Source organism: Salvelinus fontinalis, chromosome 1 (genome assembly GCF_029448725.1).
Source record: "Salvelinus fontinalis isolate EN_2023a chromosome 1, ASM2944872v1, whole genome shotgun sequence".
Taxonomy (NCBI): Eukaryota; Metazoa; Chordata; class Actinopteri; order Salmoniformes; family Salmonidae; genus Salvelinus; species Salvelinus fontinalis.
Genome location: NC_074665.1, coordinates 68,292,633 through 68,309,009, shown reverse-complemented (window position 1 = coordinate 68,309,009; position 16,377 = coordinate 68,292,633). Strand labels below are relative to the sequence as shown.

General features: G+C 42.4%; 1 protein-coding gene across 1 annotated transcript; it reads right to left on the bottom strand.

The window, feature by feature from the left end:
* Nucleotides 1–269: 269 nt before the first annotated feature.
* LOC129860608 (39S ribosomal protein L27, mitochondrial-like) lies at nt 270–16,326 on the bottom strand. Its single transcript, XM_055931188.1, has 4 exons — nt 16,230–16,326; nt 1,296–1,424; nt 1,089–1,156; nt 270–797 (listed from the first exon to the last, which is right to left on the bottom strand). Exons 1-4 carry the CDS (start codon nt 16,267–16,269, stop codon nt 591–593), a joined length of 444 nt encoding a protein of 147 aa, XP_055787163.1. The 5' UTR covers nt 16,270–16,326; the 3' UTR covers nt 270–590.
* Nucleotides 16,327–16,377: the final 51 nt, after the last annotated feature.

Here is a 16,377-nt window from a genome sequence, read left to right as displayed (position 1 = left end):
AATATTCCCAAAAATTAAATACTTTTGGATACACATGAAATTGTTCCATTGACTAAGCTTACAATGACCATAACAGACTGCTGATGTCATGATTATATATTTAAGCAATAAGGCACGAAGGGGTGTGGTATATGGCCAATATACCACGGCTAAGGCACAACGCAAAGCGGAGCGGCCATATACCACAAACCTTCGAGGTGCCTTATTGCTATTTTAAACTGGTTACCAACATCATTAGAGCAGTAAAAATACCAATCAGCATTCAGGGCTCAAACCAATAAAAAACTTTATTGGATGGAGTTCTTTCTTACAGCACAATAAGTCAGGTAGGTGCCTGTTGATTAAACTTTCGACCATAGTCAAATTGTGCAGGATCAATGACAATATGGCAACGGTCACCACTACAACACAGGAAGCTTTGAGGAATTCCCTCAGAACTTCCAGAATCCTCCTCACCACACAGCAGCTCAGTTCCACAACATTCACGACAAAGGAGTCCGCGGTTGAACAGAACCTTTAAATCCGCCAAGTCCATAGAAAAAGTAGGGTTTGAGCTTTCACAGGGTGGAATATGAATGAGTCATCAGTCTTTAGAACATGCCAACCAGTTTGAACTTGCCCTCTTGTTTGTTGGGCACTATGTTGATAAAGGTCTTGTAGAGCACAGTTCCCGTGGGCAGCTTGGTGATGACCTTGAATGTCTCAGTGCTGCGTGGAGCTGGAACATACACCTCCTTAGTGAACCTGACAATGCCATCCTCCAGGGCATAAAGGGTGTTGTTGGTTCCAATCCCCACCTGAGAGAGAGAGGTGGGTGATAGAGTGTGAGAGAGATTAGTTGACAATCAATCGGCGACCTGCAGACATTTGAAGGCTTCCAGGGGTGTATTCACTAGGAACCAAACGGAATCAAATGAAACAAGGAGGGACCTACCTAAATTTGTCTAAAAGAAACTTCCAAAAAGTTTTCTGGTTGGAGTAAAATGTTTCTGTTGCAAAACATTTAGCTGCGGTGCTAAACTATTTGCTATGATATGCATGTGATGAATACACCTCAGGATATTAACAGTGAAAGTGGGAAACCTTACATGTGCTCCTGGTTGCCACCGCATGAGCCTCTGTGTTGCTAGGATGTTGCCAGCATGGACATAGTTCCCTGAAGGTGGATGCCAACAAAACAGAAGTGTTAGATGATGCAAACATGACGTGTGTAAGATCAAAATACATAACATGCACCTCAGAGATGTCAGAACTAAGCATAGCATACTGACAAATAAGAGCATTCACGTAGCTACCGTCTGTTTTCTTGAAGCCATATCTGCGACCGGGACTCTTTCCCCCGAGGTTCTTGCTGCTACCGCCTGCCTTCTTGGATGCAAAGCGCACCCAGTCCACAAGAGAGGACTGGCAAGGGAGCAGAAGACCTGCAATTTTGTTGAGTTAACATTGTAACTTGGAAACATTGTAGCAGTTGTAGCAAGGGGATACATTTGAAACAGTCAATACAGTTGATAAATGACTGTCTGGCTTGTATGAAGGCAGTGGGCTGTTCAATACCATTTGTGATGCTCATGTTATGTTAGCAACTTCTTTCCAATGTAGGTTACTAGTAGCCTAATACACCAGTCATAGTCCCGACTTGACCATGCTATCCAATCCCTGGACAGCATGGCCACACATTACTACATAGACGAAAACCTAAACGTCTTGTCTATCACAAGTGTTGAATAAAATTATATTTGAACTTACATTAGCAAATGTCCATAGCGTTGGTTCTTATGCATTCAACTGAAATGTGTCTCCGCATTTAACCCAACCCCTCTGAATCAGAGAGTACGGGGGGGGGGGGGGTGCCTTAATCGACATCCATGTCTTCGGCCCCATCCCTTTCCCTATATGGGTGGAATGAGACAAAATATCCAAAGGAATGTTTTATTAACCAGACTTTCCAAAAATCGATCTATTGTAGACCCACTTCCTCGCTGCTTACCTCATGTCGAAATAAAAGTCCTGCACGTGTGCCATATATGCACAAACAATCAATAACTTGTGGGGTACTTTTATTTTCACATGAGGAAAGCAGAGAGGAAGTGGGTCTACAACAAAGTCTTTAATAATATGTTCCTTTGGAAAGGTTGTCTAAAGTTCAACCCTATAACGAACCAACCCCATAGACAATTGGTAGAGTAAGTTCAAATATAATTTTTTATCAACATTCGTGACAGACAAAGGACATTTAGGTTTTCGTCTACTATAAGTGTCCCTGCTGTTCAGGGACTGGATAGCATGGTCATGTTGGGAATAAATTAGCTCGAGACACCAAGGGGGCTTTACAGCCTCCTCTTAGAGTTCTCAGCTGAAAATATGGACCACAGTTGGACACTATTGAAGCCATTGGACACAGTTTATCATAGCACTTTATTACAGGTGATAGGTTCAGTACACATCATTGCATTTTGTATCATAAAGTAGACATGAGTTAGGTAAATCTGTTTTTAGTTTGTGAAATGATCTCCAAAAGTACAAGTTGGTGGAGTTGGTGTCTCTAGTGCAATTCAGGCGGATGTTTAGGGGGCCTTTTTACTGAAGAATGTGGTGGTTCCATATTCATATTGTGTTTTGCTTGTCGCGTTTTGTGTTTGCTTTTCTTGTATAGTGTAATTGATGTGTATATAGAAGTGTATAGTGTAACTGATGTGTATAGTGTAATTGATGTGTAAATACAGTTGAAGTCGGAAGTTTACATACACTTAGGTTGGAGTCATTAAAAGTAGTTCTTCAACCACTCGAAAAATTTCTTGCTAACAAACTATAGTTTAAAAAAAAATCTTTATTTAACTAGGCAAGTCAGTTAAGAAAACATTCTTATTTTCAATGACGGCCTAGGAACGGTGGGTTAACTGCCTTGTTCAGGGGCAGAACGACAGATTTTTACCTTGTCAGCTCAGGGATTCAATCTTGCAACCTTATGGTTAACTAGTCCAACGCTTTAACCACCTGCCTCACATGAGGAGCCTGCCTGTTACGCGAATGCAGTAAGAAGCCAAGGTAAGTTGCTAGCTAGCATTAAACTTATCTTATAAAAAACAATCAAAATCACTAGTTATAACTACACATGGTTGATGATATTACTAGTTTATCTAGTGTGTCCTAAGTTGCATATAATCGGTGCGGTGCGCATTCTCGAAAAAGGACTGTCGTTGCTCCAACGTGTACCTAACCATAAACATCAATGCCTTTCTTAAAATCAATACACAGAAGTATCTATTTTTAAACCTGCATATTTAGCTAAAATAAATCCAGGTTAGCAGGCAATATTAACCAGGTGAAATTGTGTAACTTCTCTTGCGTTCATTGCACGCAGAGTCAGGGTATATGCAACAGTTTGGGCCGCCTGCCTCATTGCGAACTAATTTGCCAGAATTTCAAGTAATAATGACATAACATTGAAGGTTGTGCAATGTAACAGGAATATTTAGACTTATGGATGCCACCCGTTAGATAAAATACGGAACGGTTACGTATTTCACTGAAAGAATAAACGTTTTGTTTTCGAGATGATAGTTTCCGGATTCGACCATATTAATGACCTAAGGCTCGTATTTCTGTGTGTTATTATGTCATAATTAAGTCTATGATTTGATAGAGCAGTCTGACTGAGCGATGGTAGGCACCAGCAGGCTCGTAAGCATTCATTCAAACAGCACTTTCGTGCGTTTGCCAGCAGCTCTTCGCAATGCTTCAAGCATTGTGCTGTTTATGACTTCAAGCCTATCAACTCCCGAGATTAGGCTGGTGTAACCGATGTGAAATGGCTAGCTAGCTAGCTAATAGCGTTTCAAACGTCACTCGCTCTGAGACTTGGAGTAGTTGTTCCCCTTGCTCTGCATGGGTAACGCTGCTTCGAGGGTGGCTGTTGTCGATGTGTTACTGGTTCGAGCCCAGGTAGAGGCGAGGAGAGGGATGGAAGCTATACTGTTACACTGGCAATACTAAAGTGCCTATAAGAACATCCAATAGTCAAAGGTATATGAAATACAAATCGTATAGAGAGAAATAGTCCTATAATAACTACAACCTAAAATGTTCTACCTGGGAATATTGAAGACTCATGTTAAAAAGGAACCACCAGCTTTCATATGTTCTCATGTTCTGAGCAAGGAACTTAAACGTTAGCTTTCTTACATGGCACATATTGCACTTTTACTTTCTTCTCCAACACTTTGTTTTTGCATTATTTAAACCAAATTGAACATGCTTCATTATTTATTTGAGGCTAAATTGATTTTATTGATGTATTATATTAAGTTAAAATAAGTGTTCATTCAGTATTGTTGTAATTGTCATTATTCTCCCCCCCCCCCCCCCCCCCAAAAAATTGTCAGATTAATCAGTATCGGCTTTTTTTGGTCCACCAATAATCGGTATCGGCTTTTTTTGGTCCTCCAATAATCGGTATCGGCTTTTTTTGGTCCTCCAATAATCGGTATCGGCGTCGAAAAATCATAATCGGTTGACCTCTAATATAGATATAAATTGTGTAATTGACGTATATATAGATATGTATAGTGTAATTGATGTGTGAATAGTGTAATTGATGTGTATATTGATACGTATTGTGTATTTTTTATTTATTTAACCAGGTAGGCCAGTTGAGAACAAGTTCTCATTTACAACTGCGACCTGGCCAAGATAAAGCAAAGCAGTGCGACAAAAACAACACAGAGTTACACATAAACAAACTTATAGTCAATAACACAATAGAAAAATCTATGTACAGTGTGTGCAAATGTAGAAGATTACGGAGGTAAGGCAATAAATAGGCCATAGACGCGAAATAATTACAATTTAGCAATTAAACAGTGGAGTGATAGATGTGCAGATGACGTGCAGGTAGACATACTGGGGTGCAAACGAGCCAGAAGATAAATAACAATATGGGGATGAGGTAGTTGGGTGTGCTATTTACATATTGGCTATGTACAGGTACAGTGATTGGTAAGCTGCTCTGACAGCTGATGCTTAAAGTTAGAGAGGGAGATATAAGTCTCCAACTTAAGTGATTTTTGCAATTCGTTCCAGTCATTGGCAGCAGAGAACTGGAAGGAAAGGCAGCCAAAGGGAGTGTTGGCTTTGGGGATGTCCAGTGAAATATACCTGCTGGAGCACGTGATACGGGCAGGTGTTGCTATAGTGACCAGTGAGCTGAGATAAGGCGGGGCTTTACCTAGAAAATACTTATAGATGACCTGAGCCAGTGGATTTGGCAACGATTATGTAGCAATTTCCAGCCAACGAGAGCATACAGGTCACAGTGGTGGGTAGAATATGTGGCTTTGGTGACAAAACGGGTGGCGCTGTAATAGACTACATCCAGTTTTCTGAGTAGAGTGTTGGAGACTATTTTGTAAATGACATCACCAAAGTCAAGGATCGGTAGGATAGTCAGTTTTACGAGGGTATGTTTGGCAGCATGAGTGAAGGAGGCTTTGTTGCGAAATAGAAAGACGATTCTAGATTTAATTTTGGATTGGAGATGCTGCTTAATGTGAGTCTGAAAGGAGAGTTTACATTCTAACCAGACACCTAGGTATTTGTAGTTGTCCACATATTCTAAGGCAGAACAGTTCAGAGTAGTGTTGCTTGTCGGGCGGGCAGGTGTGGGCAGCAATCGGTTGAAGAGCATGCATTTAGTTTTACTAGCATTTAAAAGCAGTTGGAGGCCACGGAAGGAGAGTTGTATGGCATTGAAGCTCATCTGGAGGTTAGTTAACACAGTGTCCAAAGAAGGGCCAGAAGTATACAGAATGGTGTCGTCTGCGTAGAGGTGGATCAGAGAATCACCAGCAGCAAGAGCGACATCATTGATGTATACAGAGAAAAGAGTCGGCCCGAGAATTTAACCCTATGGCACCCCCATAGACACTGCCAGAGGTCCGGAAAACAGACCCTCCAATTTGACACACTGAACTCTATCTGATAAGTAGTTTGTGATACAGGCAAGGCAGTCATTTGAGAAACCAAGGCTGTTGAGGCTGCCGATAAGAATGCGGTGATTGACAGTGTCGGAAGCATTGGCCAGGTCAATGAAGATGGCTGCACAATACTGTCTTTTATCGATGGTGGTTATGATATCGTTTAGGACCTTGAGCATGCCTGAGGTGCACTCATGACCACCTCAGAAACCAGATTGCATAGTGGAGAAGGTACAGTGGGATTCAAAATGGTTAGTGATCTGTTTGTTAACTTGGCTTTCAAATATTTTAGAAAGGCAGGGCAGGATGGATATAGGTCTATAACAGTTTGGGCCTAGAGTGTCTCCCCCTTTGAAGAGGGGGATGACCGCAGCAGCTTTCCAATCTTTGGGGATCTCAGACGATACGAAAGAGAGGTTGAACAGGCTAGTAATAGGAGTTGCAACAATTTCGGCAGATAATTTTAGAAAGAGAAGGTTCAGATTGTAGGGATCCATATTTTGCAGCTCTTTCAGAACATCAGCTGTCTAGATTTGGGTGAAGGAGAAGCGGGGGGGGGGGGCTTGGGCAAGTTGCTGCAGGGGGAAATATGCTTATAGAAATGATCGATTATCGTAGATTTATCGGTGGTGACAGTGTTTCCTAGCCTCAGTGCAGTGGGCAGCTGGGAGGAGGTGCTCTTATTCTCCATGGACTTTACTGTGTCCCAAAACTTTTTGGAATAAGTACTACAGGATGCAAATTTCTGTTTGAAAAAGCTAGCCTTAACTTTCCTAAAAAGTTGCCTATCGCGGGGGCTATTCGATGCTAGTGCAGTACGCCACAGGATGTTTTTGTGCTGGTCAAGGGCAGTCAAGTCTGGGGTGAACGAAGGGCTATATCTGTTCTTAGTTTAAAAAATGTTTTGAATGGGGCATGCTTATTTAAAATGGTGAGGAAAGCACTTTTAAAGAGCAACCAGACATCCTCTTCTGACGGGATGAGGTCAATATCCTTCCAGGATACCCGGGCCAGTTCTATTAGAAAGGGCTGCTCGCTGAAGTGTTTTAGGGAGCGTTTGACAGTGATGCGGGGTGATCGTTTGACCGCGGACCTATTACGGACACAGGCAATGAGGCAGTGATTGCGGAGATCCTGATTGAAGACAGCAGAGTTGTATTTAGAAGGCAAGTTGGTCAGGATGATATCTAAGAGAGTGCCCATGGCTACGGATTTAGGGTTGTACATGGTAGGTTCCTTGATAATTTGTGTAAGATTGATGGCATCTAGCTTAGATTGTAGGTCGGCCGTGGTGTTAAGCATATCCCAGTTTAAGTCACCTAACAGTACGAACTCTGAAGATAGATGGGGGGCAATCAATTCACATATGGTGTCCAGGGCACAGCTGGGAGCTGAGGGAGGTCTATAACAAGCGGCAACGGTGAAAGACTTGTTTCTGGAAAGGTGGGCACAGAATTGTTTGGGCACAGACCTGGATAGTATGACGGAACTCTGCAGGCTAACTCCGCCCCGTTAGGCAGTTCTATATTGTCAGAAAATGTTGTAGTTGGAGAAGGTACTTTCAGGATTTTTGGTGAATTGATGTGTATAGTGTAATTGGTGTTTATATATATGTATTGTGTAAATGATGTGTATATAGATATGCATTGTGTAAATTATGTGTATATAGATATGTATTATGTAATTGATTTGTATATAGATATGTATTGTGTAATTGATATAGCAAAAAAAGAAACGTTCCTTTTTCAGGACCCCGTATTTCAGAGATAATTCGTAAAAATCCAAATATCTTCACAGATCTTCTTTGTAAAAGGTCTAAACACGGTTTCCCATGCTTGTTCAATGAACCATAAACAATTAATGAACATGAACCTGTGGAACGGTCGTTAAGACACTAACAGCTTAAAGACGGTAGGCAATTAAGGTCACAGTTATGAAAACTTAGGACACTAAAGCGGCCTTTCTACTGACTCTGAAAAACACCAAAAGAAAGATGCCCAGGGTCCCTGCTCATCTGTATGAATGTGCCTTAGGTATGCTGCAAGATGGCATGAGGACTGCAGATGTGGCCAGGGCAATAAATTGCCATGTCCGTACTGTGAGACGCCTAAGACAGCGCTACAGGGAGACAGGACGGACAGTCGATGGTCCTCGCAGTGGCAGACCACGTGTAACAACACCTGCGCAGGATCGGTACATCCGAACATCACACCTGAAGGACAAGTACAGGATGGCAACAACAACTCTTCGAGGCTGGACTGAGGGCTTGTAGGCCTGTTGTAAGGCAGGTCCTCACCAGACATCACCAGTAACAACGTTGCCTATGGGCCCAAACCCACCGTCGCTGGACCAGACAGGACTGGCAAAAAGTGCTCTCCACTGATGAGTAGCGGTTTTGTCTCACCAGGGGTGATGGTCGGATTCGCGTTTATCGTCAAAGGAGGGAGCGTTACACTGAGGCCTGTACTCTGGAGCAGGATCGATTTGGAGGTGGAGGGTCCGTCATGGTCTGGGGCGGTGTGTCACAGCATCATCGGACTGAGCTTGTTGTCATTGCAGGCAATCGCAAAGCTGTGCACAACAGGGAAGATCTCCTCCTCCCTCATGTGGTACCCTTCCTGCAGGCTCATCCTGACATGACCCTCCAGCATGACAATGCCACCAGCTATACTGCTCGTTCTGTGCGTGATTCCCTGCAAGACAGGAATGTCAATGTTCTGCCATGGCCAGTGAAGAGCCCGGATCTCAATCCCATTGAGCACGTCTGGGACCTGTTGGATCGGAGGGTGAAGGCTAGGGCCATTCCCACCAGAAATGTCCAGGAACTTGCAGGTGCCTTGGTGGAAGAGTGGGGTAACATCTCACAGCAACAACTGGCAATTCTGGTGCAGTCCATGAGGAGGAGATGCACTGCAGTACTTAATGCAGCTGGTGGCCACACCAGATACTGACTGTTACTTTTGATTTTGACCCCCCTTTGTTCAGGGACACATTATTTCATGTCTGTTAGCCACATATATGTGGAACCTGTTCAGTTTATGTCTCAGTTGTTGAATCTTATGTTCATACAAATATTTACACATGTTAAGTTTGCTGAAAATAAACGCAGTTGACAGTGAGGAAGTTTCTTTTTTTTGCTGAGTTTAGATTTGTAGTGTAATTGATGTGTATATAGGGCTCACGAGTGGTGCAGCGGTCTAAGGCACTGCATCTCAGCAATAGAGATGCCACTACAGACCCTGGTTCGATTCCAGGCTGTATCACAACCGGCTGTGATTGGGCGGCGCACAGTTGGCCCAGCATTGATATATAAATCCTTGCTTGCAATGCGGTTTTGGAAACCTTTGGAACTTAACTTTCATTTCTATGAGAAATAATCTTTAAAACACTTGGTGTTCGTAGTTTAGCAAAGTTGTTTTCAATAACACAGCCTCCAAGCAGAGGTACAACACCTCTTCTCACCTTGGGCTCGCATTTCCATTGGGCCATCTCATTCCACGTTTTCAGCTGGTGTTCTTATAAACACAGCCGGGTGCAGCTTTGCTAAACTGCGTACAGTAAGTATCTTTTGATTTTGTAAAATTCTCTCGCTTATATGAAAGTTTCAAAATCATAACACAAGCGAGGTATATTTGCGTTTGGAAAGAGCATTTGGGCAGCACTGCAGCGTCTGGCTATTACAGTGCCTTCAGAAAGTATTCATACCCCTTGACTTTCCATATTTTGTGTTACAGCCTGAATTCAAAATGTATTATTTTTCTTACCCATCTACCCACAATAACGACAAAGTGAAAACAAGCTTTTAGAAATGTTTGCACACTTACTGAAAATAAAATACAGAAATCTAATTGATATAAATATTCACACCCGAGTCAATACATACAGCGCATTTGGAAAGTATTCAAAACAAATTTTATTGATTTGATTTCAGACCCCTTGACTTTTCCCACATTGTAACGTTAGTGTTATTCTAAAATGGTTAAAAAAAAATGTATCCTCAATCTACACACAATACCTCATAATAACAAAGCAAAAAACAGGTTTGTAGATTTTTTTGCAAATGCATAAAAAATTCAAAACAGAAATACCTTATTTACATAAGTGTTCAGACCCTTTGCTATGAGACTCAAAATTGAGCTCAGGTGGATCCTGTTTCCATTGATCATCCTTGAGATGTTTCTACAACTTGATTGGAGTCCACCTGTGGTATATTAAATTGATTGGACAAGATTTGGAAAGGCACACATCTGTCTCTATACATTAAGGTCCCACTGTTGACAGGGCATTTCAGAACAAAAACCAAGCCATGAGGTCGAAGGAATTGAACTTAGAGCTCAGTAGACAGGATTGATAGGCACAGATCTGGGGAAACGTACCAAAACAATTCTGCAGCATAGAAGTTCCCGAAGAACACAGTGGCCTCCATCATTCTTAAATGGAAGAAGTTTGGATCCACCAAGACTCTTCCTAAAGCTGGCCACCTGGCCAAACTGAGCAATCGGGGGAGAAGGGCCTTGGTCAGGGAGGTGACCATAACCCCTAAAGGTCACTGAAAGAGCTCCAGAGTTTCTCTATGCAGATGGGAGAACCTTCCAGAAGGACACCCATCTCTGCAGCACTCCACCAATCAGGCCTTTATGGTAGAGTGAACAGACGGAAGCCACTCCTCATTAAAAGGCACATGACAGCCCGCTTGGAGTTTGCCAAAAGGCACCAAAAGGACTCTCAGACCATGAGAAAAAAGATTCTCTGGTCTGATGAAACCAAGATTGAACTCTTTGGCCTGAATGCCAAACGTCACGTCTGGAGGAAACCTGGCACCATCCCTACGGTGAAGCACAGTGGTGGCAGCATCATGCTGTGGGGATGTTTTTCAGCACAGGGACTGGGATACTAGTCAGGATCAAGGGACAGATGAATGGAGCAAAGTACAGAGAGATCCTTGATGAAAACCTGATTCAGAGCGCTCCGGACCTTAGACTGGGGTGAAGGTTCACCTTCCAACAGAACAACAACCCTAAGCACACAGCCATGACAACACAGGAGTGGCTCTAAATGTCCTTGAGTGGCCCAGCCAGAGCCAGGACTTGAACTCGATCGAACATCTCTGGAGAGACCTGAAAATAGCTGTGCAGCGATGCTACCCATCCAACCTGACAGAGCTTGAGAGGATCAGCAGAGAAGAATGAGAGAAACTCCCCAAATTCAGGTGTGCCAAGCTTGAAGCGTCATACCCATGAAGACGCAAGGCTGTAATCGCTGCCAAAGGTGCTTCAACAATGTACTGAGTAAAGGGTCTGAATACACATGTAAATGTAATATTAAACTGTAACTAGGCCACTCAGGAATGTTTAACATCGTCTTGGTAAGAAACTCCAGTGTATATTTGGCTTTGTGCAGGCCCTAAATATATTGCTTTTCATCAAAGCGTCATCATTGAGGGGGGATGGTGTTATTTTAGTTTTTCAAACAATCGATTTAAATATCAGATTGCATGGTTGGTTACTTGCCCAGACTGCAAATGAAACCACCCATGATTGAAATTCTGTGTGCTTTCCTGTGATCTTGGCCGGGCCAATAATACTCTCCTTCGGGACAGTAATTTTCACTTGGTATGCCACTGGCAAATTTACTAAATGTACCTGTATAAATTGCTTTAACAATGGAAACCTTGATACACTTTAATCTTTGTCATTAAAATGACCTTTCAAATTATATATAATATAACCAACTCTGAAAGCACTAGCTACAACTATTATTAAAAAAATAACCCATATTCTGCCATTGACATTTGAATGTTGGAAGCTTAGCCATAGAATTCCATGTAGTGGGGCAGCTATGTTTTTGGATTGTAACTTTGGTGATAGAGGCGCCACATTTCACAGACACACAGCTAGAACAGGGCTTAAAAAAGATTTGTAGATACAGGGCCATCACAGGATTCATGTATCAACCCCACAGAAACCTTTACCCAATATGGCCGCCAAACAACTGTTATTGGCTCAATTGCGCATGACCATACCTGTATGAAATATAATTGTAGCATGCCCAATAATATCTTAAAATGTTCATAGTGATGTAGAATACACAACCAAATGAGCCAGGTGTGCCACATTGTAAAGATAGTAAATTATTCACATAATTGTGGTAAGAATGTGTCCAAAAAGCTGGCCGAATCACTAATTTTAGAATGTTTAATTTCTTAATTGCAATGCTTCATCTTCAAACATGTAAAATAGATTTATACATGTAAATAATCATGTGGGCTGATTCAAATTATAAACAATGTTATCCTTTAACTGTTTTCATTATCATGACTATAAACCTTTCCTGTACATTCCATTACATTGTAGTAAAATCCAATGTTGGGCCTGTTGTGGACAATTATATAAATTTTAGTACTCTAGTAACAGACCAATCTGCTATAGCCCCATAATAAGAATACATCTGAATTAAAACTAACTATGTGTAATGGTTTTCTGCTCTCATCATCAAGATATTTGGTTAAAACATATTGGCATTCTTATGGAATTTTACAAGTTTCTGGTCCTCTGTTTTATGAAAGTGGTTCATAGGACAATATTGCATATTTTAATCAGCTCACATCCATGACTATTCACTTGTACATATCCATTTTAGACATTTGAAGATTAAATATTTCAATTATTGATAATGACATCTTCAGAAATCAGCGATTCAGAAAGCTTTTTGGGCACATTCTTACCACAATTGTGTGAATCATTTATAATCTTTACATCTAGCACACCTGGATCATTTGGTTGTGTATTCTACATCACTATGACCATTTTAAGATAATTTGGATTTTGTCCAACATTTTGCACATTCTCAATCATCAAACATTTGATCTCAATACAGTTCTGTTCCGAAAACCAAAATGTTTTTGGACAGAGTGGACAAAGTTTTGTTGACTTTACCCTTTCACAAATTTATTTTTAAATGCATTGTTTTGGAGAGCAAATGCGAATCGATTTATTGCGCACTTCACAGGGTAGGCGTTCCCTAACGTAAATATACAAATGTTGGCTAGAACACACCAATAGGCTCTCGCTAGCTTGTGCTTGGCTCTGCCCACCTCTTTGCTTGTTCTGTCTACTATGACTCATTTGTTCCCATTGGAAGTGACAGGCTGTGGTCTTAGTTTTATGCAACGGGTGGGTCTAATCCTGAATGCTGATTGGTTAAAACTGCATTCCAGACAGTGTCTATTCCACAAGTTGCCACCGCTAAATCTATTATGTTAAAAAACCCATTTACTCTGTTCTATTTGACTGCGCAATCCACTGTCTCATCAGCCCAGCCAGGCAATTTATAAACTGGATCTCCACTATAAAAAGCATATAGACATTCTCACATATTTTAGACGAACATTTTGTTTTCAACAGGGAGATTTGTATAAAGCTTGCTGTCCCTCAACGACATTTGCAACATTGTTTCAATATTCAAATTCGATCTCCTGCTGTCACATAGTAATGAACGTGTCGGGAGTCGGGATGAGACAGACAGGCAGTGTCTCAGCCAGTCGAAATCATGAATCAGCTGGCACCATTTTTATGGATATACACTGCTCAAAAAAATAAAGGGAACACTTAAACAACACAATGTAACTCCAAGTCAATCACACTTCTGTGAAATCAAACTGTCCACTTAGGAAGCAACACTGATTGACAATAAATGTCACATGCTGTTGTGCAAATGGAATAGACAAAAGGTGGAAATTATAGGCAATTAGCAAGACACCCCCCAAAACAGGAGTGATTCTGCAGGTGGTGACCACAGACCACTTCTCAGTTCCTATGCTTCCTGGCTGATGTTTTGGTCACTTTTGAATGCTGGCGGTGCTCTCACTCTAGTGGTAGCACGAGACGGAGTCTACAACCCACACAAGTGGCTCAGGTAGTGCAGTTCATCCAGGATGGCACATCAATGCGAACTGTGGCAAAACGGTTTGCTGTGTCTGTCAGCGTAGTGTCCAGAGCATGCAGGCACTACCAGGAGACAGGCCAGTACATCAGGAGACGTGGAGGAGGCCGTAGGAGGGCAACAACCCAGCAGCAGGACCGGTACCTCCGCCTAGTTGCAAGGAGGTGCACTGCCAGAGCCCTGCAAAATGACCTCCAGCAGGCCACAAATGTGCATGTGTGAGCATATGGTCTCACAAGGGGTCTGAGGATCTCATCTCGGTACCTAATGGCAGTCAGGCTACCTCTGGCGAGCACATGGAGGGCTGTGCGGCCCCACAAAGAAATGCCACCCCACACCATGACTGACCCATCGCCAAACCGGTCATGCTGGAGGATGTTGCAGGCAGCAGAACGTTTTCCACGGCGTCTCCAGACTCTGTCACATGTGCTCATGTGCTCAGTGTGAACCTGCTTTCATCTGTGAAGAGCACAGGGCGCCAGTGGCGAATTTGCCAATCTTGGTGTTCTCTGGCAAATGCCAAACGTCCTGCACGGTGTTGGGCTGTAAGCACAACCCCCACCTGTGGACGTCGGGCCCTCATACCACCCTCATGGAGTCTGTTTCTGACCGTTTGAGCAGACACATGCACATTTGTGGCCTGCTGGAGGTCATTTTGCAGGGCTCTGGGAGTGCACCTCCTTGCACTAAGGCGGAGGTACCGGTCCTGCTGCTGGGTTGTTGCCCTCCTCCACGTCTCCTGATGTACTGGCCTGTCTCCTGGTAGTGCCTGCATGCTCTGGACACTACGCTGACAGACACAGCAAACCTTTTTGCCACAGTTCGCATTGATGTGCCATCCTGGATGAACTGCACAACCTGAGCCACTTGTGTGGGTTGTAGACTCCGTCTCGTGCTACCACTAGAGTGAGAGCACCGCCAGCATTCAAAAGTGACCAAAACATCAGCCAGGAAGCATAGGAACTAAGAAGTGGTCTGTGGTCACCACCTGCAGAATCACTCCTGTTTTGGGGGGTGTCTTGCTAATTGCCTATAATTTCCACCTTTTGTCTATTGCATTTGCACAACAGCATGTGAAATTTATTGTCAATCAGTGTTGCTTCCTAAGTGGACAGTTTGATTTCACAGAAGTGTAATTGACTTGGAGTTACATTGTGTTGTTTAAGTGTTCCCTTTATTTTTTTGAGCAGTGTATATGTTTTTTTTTTTAAAGTAAAATGAAAAGTAGCTAATTTGCAGCTTTTCCAGCTTCCGATTGAGGTGATTGTGTTACTGTTGCTGTGTCGTTGGCTAGCTCCTCTGAATAACAGTGACCTGACGAGTGAGCACATTTTCTATGCCAATGCAAGTGCGGCTACTTTGCTGTTATTCTGGCTGCACTTTTTTGACTTGACTAAGTTATCCGTAGTTGGCTAGCTAGCAAGCAAGGGATAAGAAAGTTGCCAGCCTGGATGACAATGGAACATTTAGAATGAATGACTGGGTTCAATGAACAACCTTAGATACAAAACAAAAAGACTGAACAACTGGGTCGTTGTTCAGCAACCCTAGATTTGTGTGGGGACTATCTTGCAAAAGGATTAAATAGTATGAGTAAATTAGTTAAAATAAAGTTTAATGAAAAGATGTCAATCATTATTTTAATATGTTGGTAACTCATGGTATAAAAGTGATAATGCCTTCGAAGACAGCGTTGAGGATATATTGGAACGGTTTGCAGGACCTCGACGAACAAAACCCGTGGGCTCCCGAGTGGCGCAGTGGTCTAAGACACTGCAATGCCCAGTTCGAATCCAGGCTGCATCACATCTGCAGGTAGCCTAACGTTATGCCAGTAACCGAAAGGTTGCTAGATCGAATACCTGAGCTGACAAGGTAAAAATCTGTTGTTCTGCCCCTGAACAAGGCAGTCAACCCACTGTTCCTTGGCAGTCGTTGTAAATAATAATAATTTCTTAAATGACTTATCTAGTAAAATAAATTTAAAAAACATCCGACCGTTTTTGGGAGTCCTATATGGCTGCACACAATTGGCCTAGTGTTGTACGGGTTCGGCCAGGGTAAGCCTTGATTGTACATAAGAGTTTGTTCTTAACTGACTTGCCTAGTTAAATTAAAAAAATATATCCACTTAAATAAAACACTTGGTTAAACTGTGCAGAAGGCACGAGAGAGTGGCTAATACCAGTTAGCTTCAAAAACACGTTATCCAGCTGGGTAACTTTACAATAAATGAGCGTCATTGACGTATATTAGTGTGTTTCATAGAGAGGTTTGAATTAACGCAAATAAATTGGAATGTGTATATTTTACCTGCTCTGGACTTGAACATCAAGGACGCGAGCGCCGCCATGTTGGATCACGTGACGTCAACGTTGTCACATCAAATTTTAAACTACTGACCGCTTGTCACTAGTTACCACAGCCAAAGTCAAAATTGTCTACATCCTAAAATATCTTA